General features: G+C 34.1%; 2 protein-coding genes and 1 long non-coding RNA gene across 3 annotated transcripts; 2 read left to right on the top strand and 1 right to left on the bottom strand.

Annotated features, from left to right (window-relative positions):
- Positions 1–2,792: 2,792 nt before the first annotated feature.
- On the bottom strand, positions 2,793–4,140 carry LOC130715104 (amino acid transporter AVT3A-like). Its single transcript, XM_057565147.1, has one exon. It carries the CDS (start codon positions 4,070–4,072, stop codon positions 2,816–2,818), a length of 1,257 nt encoding a protein of 418 aa, XP_057421130.1. The 5' UTR covers positions 4,073–4,140; the 3' UTR covers positions 2,793–2,815.
- Positions 4,141–6,332: 2,192 nt separating this feature from the next.
- Positions 6,333–9,315, top strand: LOC130714413 (50S ribosomal protein L5, chloroplastic). Its single transcript, XM_057564312.1, has 3 exons — positions 6,333–6,669; positions 7,312–7,512; positions 8,748–9,315. The coding sequence occupies exons 1-3, from the start codon at positions 6,412–6,414 to the stop codon at positions 9,090–9,092; spliced, it is 804 nt and encodes a 267-aa protein (XP_057420295.1). The 5' UTR covers positions 6,333–6,411; the 3' UTR covers positions 9,093–9,315.
- Positions 9,316–9,600: 285 nt separating this feature from the next.
- LOC130714923 (uncharacterized) lies at positions 9,601–11,355 on the top strand. Its single transcript, XR_009011527.1, has 3 exons — positions 9,601–9,919; positions 10,098–10,243; positions 10,520–11,355. It is a non-coding gene; the product is annotated as an uncharacterized LOC130714923 (long non-coding RNA).
- Positions 11,356–16,040: the final 4,685 nt, after the last annotated feature.

Genomic DNA, 16,040 nt, shown 5'->3' with positions numbered 1-16,040 from the left:
CATCGTCAATTGAGTAAGATGGTTGAAATTTGATTATCAACTATTATGATTGAAAAGATTATTTTAAAATTAAGTGGATTGACGTATTTGTTTAACACATCGTCCAGTAAAAAAGGATTGGAGATTCAATTCTCTTTGTCGCTTAGTACGCTGACTGTCTCACACTGGTTGTGAGAGATACCTGGCTTAAGAGCTAAAAAGATCAAAATATACTAAAAACTAATAGATACAAGAGCTTATTAGTTATTAGGCTATATACTATTAGATTTTTTTAGTACATTGGAAAGATAAATTGCACTCTCTAGAGTTTGATCCCTCGACCTCCCTCACTCAACCTATATATCCCCTAGCTCTTAGATATATATATATTTATAGTTTTTTTCTTTTGTCAAAAAATAAATAAATATGTATAATTTATATGAGTTTTCAAATTATTTAGACTCATGTCCTCATAGGATAGCTCAAGTGGTAGGAGCTGGAGACATATGGGTTGGGTAGGGGAGGTCCAGGCGCATGATGGAGAGAGAGGCGCAGTGGGTGCGCATGAGGGTGGGGGAGGTGCGTGATGGGCGCGTAGGAGGGAGAGGGTGGCGCGCGGTGGACGTGCGTGGGGGAGAAGATGACGCGCGGTGGCGCGCAGCCCATGGAGGTAGTCGCGCACGGTGGCGCGCAACCCCTGGAGGTCGCGCGACGCTCAGAGATGGCGCGCGCGAGTGGCGTAGGGGGGTGTCGCGCATGCGGCATGCCGCAGGTTTTTGGGAAAATTGGTTGAAAATCTAGTTTTTTTTAAATAGTTGCATAATCTGGTTGCCTATAATTTATGCCTAATTTACATGTATTCTTAATATTCATTATATAGTGTTGTTTCTGAATTGATGTTATGTGTTAAGTTGCTAAGTTATTGTAATTGCGAGTTGGGTAATTGATAACATGTAAGCTTTGTTTTGTGAAATTTTAGATGATTTGTATTGTTGAGCTGGAAGGTGAATATGCTAAAATAATTAGGACTTGAAAATGGTCTAAATAGATTGATTTCTAGCGAGTGCAGTTTATCTTTTCCGATGTAACAAAAAAAAATTATTTAGACCCATGGTACGTACTTAGTGGCCCAACGTTAACTTGCTACCTGACCCGAGGTTCCTCCGCTTCTCTCGGTAGAGTGGGCCAGATGGGTAATCAGAGATAGGGGAAGTTTTTTTTCTTCTTTGGGTTGCATATTAGCTGGGCTAATTATCCCATTGTGTACTTTTTTTTTTGGTCAAGCCCCATTGTGTACTTAAATGTCTGCACTTCCCCTCTATTGATGTATTATCCTGCCCTACCCAATTGGGCCTTAGTCTATAAAACTTTGTCCCTTGACCAAAAAATAATAATAGCTTTTTTTCATAAAAAATTGAGTACCTCATTTTTGGGTTTAACCACAAATAACTCATTTATGATAAAAGCAAGAAATTTTAAAAATTAATTTTTTAATTATTTTGAAAAACTATCTTCTAGCTTTTAGGGAAAAAAACAGAAGATAGGTTTTTATAATTGCAACTAAGTAAAAAAAAAAAAAGCACTGTTTGATGGTAGAGGAGCGTTCGGAATAATACTTAGATAAAACTTTTGGAGTCAATCTACAATCTTCTACTTATTGTTGCTTTACTTGACATTGTTTGCGTTCGTGTTTTTCATCCTCATCTTTTACGGCAAATAAAACGTTCTAGAATGATCCAATTTTTGGATTCATTATTCGTTAGACTCAAAAAAATAATCACGGGTTCTAACTTTTTAAAATTAATTTTATAAAACTATTTATTATAAGTAAATATAATATTTGCTCATACAAAGAGTAAATATAATAATTATATTGGGTATTAATGTAGACTTTCAAACGATGCTAACTAGTGCTTTTCTTGTAATGTCTCTTTCAACTCTTCTACAATGAATTTGTTCTGAAAAACTGCAATTGCTCATAACTTGGGATAAGGCAAAAGTTTTCCCATTCTCCATATGAAGATCTGTTAAGATAAAATCTTATCAGAATTGAAATTATCTCAATAACACCTTTGCATATCTTATATATAAACTGCTTTGATTTTATACATAGAATTTGTATGCTTGCACCTTTTTTTGATTAAATTGTAACAAAAGTAATTGAAATTAAAAGAAAAACATCAATCATTTGACCAATAGAGCATGTCTTAACAATAATCTAACGATTCTTAAACTCCAAATTTTATTTCCTATATTTGTTCTTCTGCTACTTTATTCTCAAATGGAGAACTATATTTATTGCACATACAATGTGATAAACTTGTGCAAAACTCACCCCTATTTATCATCCATTCTATTTCCATTTATTTTGTGTTCATATCCCTTTCTTCTTTTCCTATCAAATCACACAATCATATCACTCACCTCCCTCTCCATATCTCTCTCTGGGTGATTGTGGATTTTGGGTATGAATAAAGTTTTATTGATGAGCAAAGCGAGCAATTAAATGGAGTTCTACTCGACGATTAAAGCTAGGTAGATTTTGAATCTTTTTCTCTGCACACTTTCTTATCATAACAAAAATTAAGAAAGTAAGCTGCAGCTGTAACAAAAACACACAATGCAGCAAAAGAACTTGTGAGTTGGTTTGTTTGGATGATCACCAATATCAGAAAACACTACAATTTAAACCTGCACCAATTCTAATTGATAACACAAGTAAAAAGATCATGTTCAATCAAATCTTTGGAAAAGATCTCACTCATGAATGGTTAAGTTTTTTTGACAGTAATTCTGCAACTGAAGATATTTTTCAAAGCATCAAGCACATGAATATTCAAGACATAGGGGCCAGAATATCCACTATGGAAGACCAAGTTCCTGTAACTGCAATAACAAACCCAAAAATCACAATTGTCCAATCCTGAACCATAAAGCTCCAACCCAACTCCTCTTTGAACACCATATAGTGAAACATAGCAGGAAATACAAAACTAAGCATAACACATACACTACTCCCCACTAGTGACAAAAAATCAGCAAAATTAGGCACACAAAGTGCCACCAAGCTCACCCCCAACACCAAAACCCACCTCAACCACAAGCAGTACTTAGAGTTACATAACCTTCTCTCAAACACCTCATAAACAGGATTCATCATCAATGGAAAAGTGAAAAACAGGTTGATGCAAAGACCAAACTGCACCAAAGCACTCATCATTCCAGGTCCTAGATTGGTAGTGATAATCCCTTGAGTTTCTTCACCAAAAGCAAAGTAACCTAGAGCACCAAATGCTCCAAACAACAATGAAATTACCAACATCCCTATCCCCAAAACCCCACCAAATTTCTCCTTGTCCTTGGCCTCTGTTTCCAATGGCAAAACCATTCCTATTCCCTCAAATGCATACACAGCCACACCTATACCATATAAAAACATGGATAAATCCCCATAAGTTTTCAAAGGAGGCCTATTCTCCAAAAACACAAACACATCCTCCACCATCACAGCACCCTTAGCAGCAATATCAACAGCATCAGCAAATATACTCAAAGGAGCCAAATGGGTCAGAGTTGGAATTGCATTCAACACCAATTGGAAAGGAAAACAACCCCATAGAAACAAAACCTTGGGCGTGAAACCAAAAATCAATGCTTGGTTTGCATCACTAGCAAGATATGCCAAAGTAGTGGAAATGAAAATGAGGTAGCTAACACAGAAACCACCTTGAGAAAGCACAACCATAGCATCAATGGAGAATTTGCCAAAAGGGCCACATATGGCATACCCCAAATCACCAAAAGAATTGATTCTGGGGAACCCCACAATGGATTCAAGCTTGCGGCGCGTGCGGACAAGGAGCATCATGCAGTGGTAAGTGAGGAAAGCGATGGTGAAGAGAAGGAGCAACCCCATGATCCACCCTGTTTTCTTGAAGCTGTAAGGGAGGCCAAGAACACCAGCACCTACGATTGATATGAAGATGTTGGCAAAGGTTTTGAATTTGGAGGAGAGAGGTGGTTTGTTGGAGAGAAGAGGGATGTCTTCTTGTGAGGAACATGAGGATGTGGTTTCTGGGTTTTGGAACACCATTGTTGATTGGATGCTTCTAGTGCAAAATGGGTGTTAATGGAGATTGATGGGTGCAACAAAATGCAGGAGAAGAGGGAGAAGGTATATGAAGAAGAAAGAGGGTGTGGTGTGGTGTGACCTGTAGTCAAGGTTGGAGAAATGCTTATTATGGTAAATAGAAATGAATTATGGAAGAAGGTGGCAAGATGGAGATTTGTTAGGGTGGTGAGCTTTCATGGGTGAAGAATAGAGACGATGATTTTTCTTAAGAATTTAATTGGTTTAAATGATGTTAATAATTTGAATAGTATTGTATGCGGCATGCACAAATGGAATAAGAGTAATATTTTTTATAATAGAAATAAAAGTATATTTTTTTTAAAATAAGAATAAAAGTATTTTGTTGGCATATATCAGACATTTTTTGGAACCAAAAAAAATATATTAGACATTTGTATATTTTCTCTTAAGTTTTTCTTTATTAAATACATATATCACATATATGTAAAAAAAATTTCTAATTTGATATGCTTTGAATCAATATACCATGATTATCAATATACCAAAACTATTTTAATCTTTCAGACTATAAATATATATATATATATACACGAAAACATAAAATACAAAACTTTTGAGTTAATTTCTAAATCAATACTTTAAAACTATTTGATATCAATTTTTTATTGCATATTTGATATTATTTTGAACGTAAGGTACTACATTCAATTTTTTATTTTCTTACATAAAAAATAACCACAATCATTAAAAAAAAAGGGGGACTTTGTCAGTGTACATCTTAATGATAGAAAAGTCACAATTAACTTTTATGAATTAATATTATAATGTCATTAAAAACCATTAAATATCAAACTAATGCAATAGTTATTTCTGAAAAAGGTCACAATTGACTTTTGTTAATTATTCTAATATCATTAATAAATATTAAATGTAATATTAAAACATTAATTATTTTTAAAAATATGGAATTATTTAATATTTAAATCACTAAAAAATTAGAAAATATAATTACCGCTCTCTCATGAGGTTTAACATTGCTGCACTGACCTTCCCTCTATTATTTAACAAGACACTAACTACCCTTATTTTATTGAGAACATTGCACTAATCTCCCTTAAGATTTATTTTTATTGCACTGACATTCCTAAGATTATCATTGCAACACTCAACACTCTTCTATTATTCAAAATAATATATGATGAAGGGGGAGGTCAATGCACTTTACAAACTACAAACTATAGGGAAGTCAATGTAATTTGCTTCATTATGAACTGAATCACTCGAGTCATTTTTTTAATGTTTTCTACTTGGTGCTTCACAATCTCCATCATTGTTCATCTCTAATAATATGATGAGCTTAATCTAATGTACATCATTTCTAAGGTTTAGTATACACTATGATGTGGTAATTGATTTTACAATATTTTTTTCCAGTTTTTTGTGTTGTTTTGTCTCCTTCATTTGTTCTATTAATATAATTTGGTGTGTTTATTTCACAACTTTTTATTATCCTGTTGTGATTATAACATGGATAAGTTCACTATGTAGTTTTTTTTTCTTTTCATTTCCTTGAATTCTCATTGGAAAGAATTTGTTAATCGAGTGAACATCTTTCTTCTTACAAATTCATTTTTTTAGAATTGAGTTGTATCAAACATGTGATTGTAATGGCTAGAAGTTTTATGTAGACTTTGCTCTTTTGTATGAAGTTTACTATTATGTTTCCTTTCAAAGAAGAGTATAAGTTTGGATTACACATAAAGTTATTATACTCTTCTTATTTGGTGGATTGTAGTTTTGTAGCTGGACCGATCTCGCCCTATGTAAGGCGGCCTGACCTTAACTAGCAGAGATCCTCGACTTAGGTGAGTAGACTCACCCATTCGGTAAACAATTCCTCACAACAAATAATTTTTGCGGGAGTTGAATATGTGTTCACATCGTACAAGACCTAACTTATTACTCACTAGATCAACACCTTCTTGGTTGTAGTCGTAAATCTTTAGAGCAGCATCGTCGGTGCATTTAAGCAAATTGCTCTCTCACACAAAGTCTAAAATGAGTTGCCATTGCACTCTTATGGATTAGATTGCTTGGATGATGATGTTGTTCTTAGGGTGACTATTATACTCTAAATTTGATGTTTTCTCCCCCTTCCTAGGAGACTTGAAACTTGAAAGTTGAAACAAACACAATAGGATTGCTTTACCTTTTCACTTTGGTAATATTTACACTAGGTAAATAAGTTGAAGACTGCACTCTAAACCCCTTTCCCTGCGTTTCCAAACAACATTATCCTTATCAGCTCAGAGAGTGAGCAGAGCACTGAGCTACCCACCATGGCTACTACCACTCCTTCGCTGCTTCTACACTCATCTGGGTCTTCCTTTCTCGCTCAATTTCGTCCCTCTCCACCCCAATTCTCTCCTCACGGAATCCGCCATGGAAATGCGGTGGTGTCCGTGAAAGCCACGGCTGCTGGGGCTGTGCTTGTGGAGAAGTCTGAGGCGGAAACGGTCTTCAGGCTCAAGAGAACTTACACTGAGAAAGTTATTCCCAAGCTTGTAGAAGAGTTCTCTTACACCAACATTCACCAGGTTTGGGGAAACTTGGTCCCCTTTTTCGTTATTGGAATTTCTTGTAGTTTACTGGTTTTGAGTTTTTGTTAGGTTTAGTAGCGAAATTTTGAATCTTTTTTGGTTTTGTTTTGATGGGGTTTTGCTGTTTTTTGCATCATATGGTGGGGGGAATGTGATGGAGGCATGATAAGCTGCTGCTTTGATTTTATGGGGTTTGATGTTTCTTTTCACTTTGTGGCTTCTCTTTTGGTTTTGGGTTAGTGGGGGGGGGGGAGTGTTCAACTTTGGTATTGTACAGTGGGGAACATGAAGTGGAGGCATGATTAGTTGATTTGGTTTCATGGGGTTTTCACTGTGAGTTCTTCTCCTTCTTTTATTAGTTAATGGGATTTTTAAATTTTGGTGTCATGTAGTGTGGAAGATGAGATGGGTGCATGAAATTGGCTTCCCTTCAATTTTGTAATGTTGGGGAATGAATTATGTCAGATGAATTTGTCATGTGAAAATTTTCATCTCTCTTTGTTTTCGTAAATATTGACGTGATCCACATATTTAATACATGTAAAGAAAGATATAGACATCAAATTCCAATTTGTAATGCAAAATTTCAATGTAAAAGGTCTTGATTCACAATGTTGGGTTTGTTTTCCATGGTTACAGGTTCCTAAAGTTAAGAAGATTGTGGTTAACTGCGGTATTGGAGAGGCTGCGCAGAATGCAAAAGGTTTGGATGCGGCAGTTAATGATCTAGCACTGATCACAGGGCAGAGACCTGTTAAGACTCGGGCTAGGACTTCTGTTGCCACCTTCAAGATCAGGGAAGGTCAACCGCTTGGGATTGCTGTGACACTCAGAGGAAAAGTGAGCTTTTAGAATTCAATTGATAGTGCATTACGATTAACATATTTAATTTCAATGTAGTTACTAGTTATTACTGAGTTTGCTTGTGTTCTAGCTATCATGACCCTACATTTTTCCACGGTAGATTATATTAGAACAATGTGGGTCTCTACTCTCTAGATGTTGTTAGCTTGTTATAATCAGCTGCTACAGTACTAATACTTTAGGTTATCATTTTCCTAATTAGTTTTGTTGATTTGCTGGTATACTTAAGATGTTTTGGTAAAGGAACTGTGATTATTGCTGATGCGCTGCCGAGAGACTACTATGAAACATGTTTCTACTTTCTACTAATTTTAACTTGTCTAGTATGAATGTATGATGCTTTTTGGGATCTTGTGTAAGTTTTTCATGTCTCTCAAGACAAGTAGAATGAAACATGAGTATTTGAGTTTCTTAATATAGTTCAATGAGGGATAACATGATTATGGAATGACTTCATGCCTTTATTAACATATTTGTTTGATCATGTAAGGTAGAGCCGTAGAGGTAGTAGCAGCTATTCTGAATGTTGATTGGTAATGGACTCATGGCCAACTATGCTAAATAACTTTTCACAAATGCACACCTTCCATACTTGTGATTTCAAAAGTAAACTAAAACGGGTAGTTGTAGTTTCTCTGTAGTTTTCTAGTGTATATATTCGTGTTGTTGGAAATATTCTCTGTTTGCATATATATGCTTTCGATTAATCAGACGTTATCTTGTAATGGAAAATGTTTCCATATAAAACATAATCCTCCACTTAGTAGAACAGAAGAATGTGACATTATTATCCTTTATCTTGAACATGGTACTCCATGACTCAAAGGTTAAAGTAAAATTTAGTTTTTTCTTTTGTTTCGTTTGTGTTCTGGGAGGGGGTTGAAATTTTCTTTTTCACTATACTGACCATTTGTATTGTATTTTCAATACGACTTTAATGAAGAGTATCGTCACCAATTACCAGTATTTACTGAATGAGGGAGTTTCTCAATTGTTCAAATTTGATGATATGTTGCAATACATGTGAAATTGATATCTGCTTGATCTTTTCTTCATTAAAAAAGAATTGTAAGTACGTTATAATTCTCCATGGAGTACTAAATGCTAGCATTCTAGCTTTTCATTAAGCTCACATTCTAGCATATTATGCTAGCTGCATTCATTGTTTTTATATAGCCGAAATATAATACCTATTGTATGACTATTTACAGGTGATGTACTCATTCCTAGATAGACTTGTCAACTTGGGATTTCCCAGGACAAGAGATTTCCAAGGTGTGAACACCAGCAGCTTTGATGGGCATGGGAATTTCAACATTGGCATTAAGGACCAGGGTGTGTTCCCAGAGATCAGATTTGATGTTGTTGGTAAGCCTAGAGGAATGGATGTCTGCATTGAAACAACGGCTGAAACTGATAAAGAAGCACAAAGGTTATTGGCTCTTCTGGGTATGCCATTCAGAGAGGGAGGTGGTTCTTCTGCCACCGCACTTCCCAAAAAGAAGCTGAAGTCTCATCATTTTGATCCAAAAGCAAAGGGAAAAGTTAGGAAGTGACACAATTTTGATGCAAAATCATGGGGCAAGGGAACGAGGGTTGTGACCCCAAGAAACATTATGTTGTATACCTTGTTCCATTCAGATGTAATAACATTGATTCTTTTTGTAAGAGATATGGATATGACATCAGTGATGTCTTTCAAGGTTGTATAATGGCCATGCAGATCTTACTTGCTAACTGATTTCCATTTATTTCTATACCATTTAGTTTAATAGACAATGATTTTGGTTATGTCTATTCATTCTTCTACAATATGCATTATTGACTACTCGTCTCTGAATTCAAATCTTAAGTCAACCCTTTGTAAATACACCAAACTAATTGCAAAGGTCTGGGCTCTTAAAATTACAAGAAAAAAGTAGGTCTGTTTAGTTTGAGAAAATCTATTACTTTTTACTTCATTAATAGTTATAAAATGTTATTTTATTTTATTTTATCTTATGTTTGCTGTTCTCATAATTTATTAAAATGGTGACAGTTTTAATTATTCCATGCAGGGTTTGATACAATGTGTTCACATTCAGGTGCTCCATGTGAGCCTTTTCTTTCCTTTCCAAATGATGCAAGAGATATATTTCACCTGGGCATGTTCACATTCAGCATGCCTTTCTGTTTTCCCCCTTAAATACTCTCCTCCATTGATATCTCTTAATTTATTTTTCACGGTTTCTATTCTGCAACCTGAATACAATCCTAATGGAAATTCAAGCAGCACCTGATCTGGGTGCTTTCACTCTTATAGCAAGGAGGTAGAAGATTAAAGTAAAAGTAAATTTTACACTTCTGGGTATGTGGATGTCTACCAAGCACACAAGCAAGCTATGTATCCTTCATGTCTATTGAGAGAGGGGTAAGCATTTTGTTTGATATATGCTTTCCTCTTTCTATTTTGTTGGATCTATCTCTCCACTGCTTGCTTTGTTATGGGTTTGAAGTACTTGGTGTCCTATTTGTAATTTGGTGGCTTCAAGTGATGAACTAGTTGACCTTGACAAGTTTAGTGTTATAATGAATTTATAGCACAAGCTTCGACTGGAAATTGCCTCTAAGATTGGATGGAAATCATCCAGTGTTCATGTCATAACTCATAAGAGATGAAGATCACAAGGTCAATCTTTGGGCTATTGGTAAACCTAATGCTATGCTGGTTAGTTCTCCTCTCCTAGTCTTTTTAAGTGGTATTTGTATTATTATTTTTGCCTTTCTTTCACTCTGGATAAAAGTTAAAAGGACTCAATTTCATTGATTATGCAAACAATTTTCCTTATGTTGGGCTTTTAGTGACCTTTCTTCCAAATTTAGAGCTCTTAGAATCCAACTTGTATGGCAAATGCTGTTATGACTTATGGGCATATTAGAGTTCCTGATACTTGATGACTTGCAATGGAAAAAAAGTTTGACAAATGATCTTCTTTATACTTAGGGAGCAAGTGAATTGGCTCGATGTAGCAACAAGTGCCCCTAGCCTATGATGTGCAGTTATCAATTAATACCATTGAGGCGTCCATAGATCAGGGAGATCTAACTATGAGGTATTTGAAGATGAACCAGTTGTCACTACGGGAGTGAGAAAGATGATGATACTTTACTTACTAGGTTTAATCAGTTTGTTAATTTTATTTACATTTATGAGGAATGTTTCGGTAGATAATTCTGGACATAATCTAACCTTATGGAATCTTCAGGCAGATAGAATTTTATAATACACTTATTTATTGCCTTTCAATTTTCAAAAAGTTGTTTTCATGAATATTATTGTTGTAATGCTTCCAACTAGAAAAGTAAACTGTTGGAAATTTCATGTGAAGTGCAGAAACGATCAAAATTTTGAGTTTTGCAACACTGGACTGTCCATCCTGGTTTCTGGACCAAATGGGATGTTAGAACAAGTACTGAAATGTTGAAAATTAGGCTGTTATCGCGTCTGGTTTATATGTAAGTGTCGATATTGAAGGTTTTGTGTGGATGTAGGTGTTGCTAACAACAACGTCTACAGGGCTGGATTTCTGTTTGAGAGGCAGTCAACTCTTCTTTTATCTTTCCGCAAGAAATCAATTTTCTCCCTTTTATTATTTCTTTTGTTCTTTCTTTGATATTTTCTTACTGTTCTGATTATTCTATTGTGGATTTGATATTTTCTTTAGTTTTTGTAGATTGTGAAGTCCCTTTACAATTTGAACTGGTATGATATTCTTTTCAATTGTTGGATATGTTCCTTTAAATCTGTTCATGTTACATAATGCATTGGGGTTGATGGATTTTAGGCTTATTTCAAAATTGACACTTTTCTTGAAGATTTGAAAGTTACTCAGTCCTTTATTTTGATTCACTATGTACTGAACAAGATTGCATGTCTTGAGTATCATTAAATGATTCTATTGAAAGTATATAATTTCACCATGCTATTACAAAGTGAAATGAAAGATTTTCAATGGAGTTATATTACTGAATGAATTATCTAAGTCATTTCCCTTAGCTGATAGACTTATGTTCATGAGGTTTTGATTAGTTGTTAATTGATCTATTGTTTATATTTGTTTTACAGTATATTGATTTTTTTAGTCTTATATGGATTTCCATCACGTGGTTACCATTACTTTTGTTTCTGGTTGATCCATTATTTATTGATTGATGATGTGTTGTTCATATTTGTTGATTGATCTATATTTGTTTTGCAGGAAACCTGTTAGTCTATTGTTCAAATTAATTATACAGTCTAATTTCCCTTTTTGCAGTTTGTTTCTGATTTTATAAGGTGTATACTAAGTTTTGATAGTTAGAAAGTTAACTTATTGTGCATGCTCTTGAATTTAGGTACTAAAATGATTCTGACTGGTGGAACTCAAGGTGTGTATGTTCTTGTGCCTTGAATTGAATTATTCCTCAAATTTATGTATCCAATCATATGTTTCATGCTTCATCAAAAGTTTCTATATTTCTGGTATCTATTTTATCAAGTATTCTAACTCCATAACTTTGACATTATGTGGGACTGTAGAGGTAACTGAGTATTAGTTAATCTGATAATTACAGGTAGGGGTGGAAATAGGTCAGGCGGCTCGTCAGGGGCCTATGACTTGGCTCGTTAGAGGCTCGGCTCAGCTCGGCTTGTTTATTAAAAAGGCCAGGCTTAGGCTTTTTTAAAAGCTTGTTTAACTAAAAAGGGCAGGCCCAAACTATTAAGAAAGCCTATTTGGCCTAACAGGCCGGCCTATTTATATATTATTTTTATTAATAATATAAATAAATATAATATAATAATATATTATTTGATTTTTTAAAACTGATGTATAGTTTAGTATAAAAGAAAACCCCAAGTCCCTACCTTAACCTAGATTAGAAACGTTCCAGACATATTCAATGATACTGATTTAGTTTTTGAAATGCAATGATGCAGGTTTTTTTATTTGAAAAGAAAGTGCAATGATATATAAAAGGCTTATTAGCCCGCCAACCTATTCTTTTGATAAAATTGTATGTTAAATAGGCTTTTAAGCAGGCTTGTAGGCTAGGTCAGGCCTTAGAAAAGGTCAGGTCAAGCCACAAAATTTGGCCTATTGATAGGCCACAGGCCAGGCTTGGGCCACGAAAAGATAATGCAGGTCAGGCCTAGGCCACGCAAAGCTTGGCTCGGCTCGGCCTATTTCCACCCCTAATTACAGGGCATATTTATTTTGAAGGATTTGTAAGGACTCTGGTTTCTTTCATTGAGTTCTAAACTTCTAATATGATATAAAAGGGTGATATTTTTTCCCGTGTACTTTGTGGTTGCTGCACCTTGTTTTATACAAATACAATTTGTAATGATTTGAATTTTGAATTGAAATTTGATTAGGTAAAAAAACCTAGACATTGTGTCTAATGTTAAATATGAGTGCAATATGTTAATGATTGATTATAGGAAAAAACCTAGACTTTGTTTGTTTGTGGAGTACTTTGAGTGTACCAGGTTGCAGGTTAATAAGCATGTGTACAGTGCACAGTACAGTCCAATCAGCTTGCATTTGTTCTTGTTTTCTTCCTTTTTGTACTGAAGTTGGAATATTTATAATGATGTTTGGTTTCTAACTTTGCAGGAGTACAAACAATGTTAGAAGCTGATTTTATTTATGAATTTCGTTTTGCTACCTTCAATTTAAAACTTATTTAATTTTAGTTTCACATTTTTCCGTTATTCTTGCCAATGGATTTTTTTGGGTTTGGATCCTCTCCATCCATGTTCCCTCCATCCTCTCTCCATCCAAATCTGAGCCATTGATTTTGAAATTTAAAAGCTTGGATCAATTTAAGAAGAGAGAAAAAATGAATTGTATTTAAAGGCTTGGATCAATTTAAGAAGAGAGAGAAAACATGAATTAATCTTCACCTTTAAAATTTAAAATCGATGGCTCAGATTTTGGATGGAGAGGGGATGGAGAGAAGTTGGACGGAGAGGATCCAAATCCGATTTTTTTTACTTCAACAGTTCATGTTTGTGAAGGTGAATGTGGGATTCTGCCCAATAAGCTTCAATGATTTTAATAAGTAGACACATTGATAATAATGATGGTTTTGCACAAGACATATGGTTAGTGTTGAATATTGCTCCAAAATAAAAGTGGTTGAATTTCTATGTTTTTATCCCAGTGGGACTAAAATATGGCAGCTACTACTATTAGCCTAGACTCCTACTTCAAAGAATGGATTTCAACCTACCAAAGTTGGATAAATACCAAACGTGCAATGGTCGGTAGATATGGGAAGATAAGATCTAAAGAAATTGAATCAGAAATAAAATAATACATATAATACAATATAAGTTGCTTCCCCTAAGTTCACATATGCTAATTGTTTAGCACTTCATCATTCATTTATTCAAGAGCGTAAGAGTTTGATGTTCAACTCTTACAAAGGGAAGAAAAACTCATTAATCAGTATTGCTTAGTGTACTGAAAATAGATTGAGAGATTAGTCTCACGGATATCAATTGTGTTGTATGTTTTATCATGCAAAAGTTTCTCGCAGTAGGTTCTTTTTTTAATCATATACATTAGTTACTAATTAATTTCCAACAGCCGACTTAAATAATTGGGGTGCTTAAGTCCACCCTGACAGACCTTAATTGTTGCTTTACTCTTTTTTCTCTTTAGTACAACAAATGGTCCAAAATTCTTCCAAAGTTTAGGCCAACTTGGTTAAAATTTATTACTCTTTTTTTTCTAAAATTTGTTACTCTTTTTGTTTTTTTACACTTGGAAAATTGGCTAAAATTTATTAATCTGTAGTTACTTTCGCCTTCCTATAAAAAAATTATATATTTTATCCGTACATTATACAATAGTAAACAAGTGTAATTTTTCTGTTTCAAGAAAAAAAAAACAAGTATAATTTTAAAGAACTTTCAATTTTTTTTAAAGAACTTCGTCAGAAAAAAGTATATAAGTCTAAAGAATTAACACTTCAGATTTGTCAGAAATTCATTACATGTATAGTTTATTTAATAATAAAATCCAGCTGATCTCATCGGTAGTAAAATTCATTTGAACATGTTTTTTTTTTCAAATTATAAACTCTTATTTTTATATTTTTAACCGAACGGAGACTTAGGTTTAGAGTGCAAAATTTGGGCTTACAGATTTGAATGAGACTTGAGAGGTTTTGCTACGAGCGACTTTTTCACCGTGTGTGACCTTTTCTCCTTGGACGACCTCTTCATTAAGGGACATATTTATCACGAGTGACTTGAATACCGTTATAGTTTAGATATTTTATTTTTAAATAGGTCAATATATTTTATTGATAGTTGCCTCTAAAGCCATATTTTGAGAAGATAGTTGCTTAGCGGAGAATATAAGAAAGTGTATTCTCACTTATTTTTAGAAGGCATAAGTTAACAAGTTATAGCTATGAATTCACAATCCTTCTTGGAAAGATCTACCGACGCTTCTATTTAGGAGTGGGCCTGAGCTAGCCTCCCCAGCATGTCACTAGTGTCTGTCTAGTAGTTTGAAAATGTTTTCTCTCCATTTTGCTATTTTTATAAAAATAAAAAATAGTTACTAATTTACTCATTCTTAAAAAACAAGTAGAAGTAAATTTATAAACCACTAAAAAGAATTGAAAAAAATAATATAAAAATTAAGAGTTGCCTCCTATAGAGGTGCACATAAGCATATAGAGGTGCACATAAGCACCTTCTTGATTTCTCCATGTCATTGTAAGTTTTTGTTTTTTCTTTAAGTGTTTGTTTGGTTTTTAGTTTGAAACTGTTTTCATTCAATGAAGGTCCAAAGTGTGTTTCATGTTTTGGGGATTAAAATGTGCGATATCGAATTTCAATGGCTTAAACAGACTTTCAAATTGAGAACCAAACAAGTTAATGGAATGAATTAGGTTATGTGTGGCGCAATGCAAAGGGTCCCTATCCAGTTGGGTGGAGCGACCAAGCGAGACTCTCTGCAGTCAGCATCCATAGCCATAACATAGCGGAGGAGGGCCCGTTTGCCATTAGCCAAAAATCATGTAGGAAAATGAGGGCATGCAGTCACTGTATTCATACGTTTTATTTTATTTCTTTTCATTTTCATTCTTTCAAACATTCCTGATAATTGTTTGGAAAATTAATTATTACTTACATGAAATTTAATAAAAATATATATATCTGTCAGAACCAAAAAAATTTTGAACAGAAAAAATATTTAATATTACACAAATTAAAATTTGCATCAACTATAAATCAATTTTAAACAAACTTTTTATGTAAACAGAATATACCAATCGTCGCAACAGAACCAAGGATTAATATACCAATTTGATTCATACATACATAACACATGAGATATAATGTTTTTGTTTCTTGTGGCCAAACGCACATTCTTTCAAACAACATGATGTTGAAAGCAAAACTTTTATAGGCTTCTTTCATAGGAGTTTAATAGATAGATATGTAGTCACATTCAATCATA

Source organism: Lotus japonicus, chromosome 4 (assembly GCF_012489685.1).
Source record: "Lotus japonicus ecotype B-129 chromosome 4, LjGifu_v1.2".
NCBI lineage: Eukaryota > Viridiplantae > Streptophyta > Magnoliopsida > Fabales > Fabaceae > Lotus > Lotus japonicus.
The sequence above is the reverse complement of the archived record's forward strand: the minus strand, read 5'-3'. Positions and strand labels throughout refer to the sequence as shown.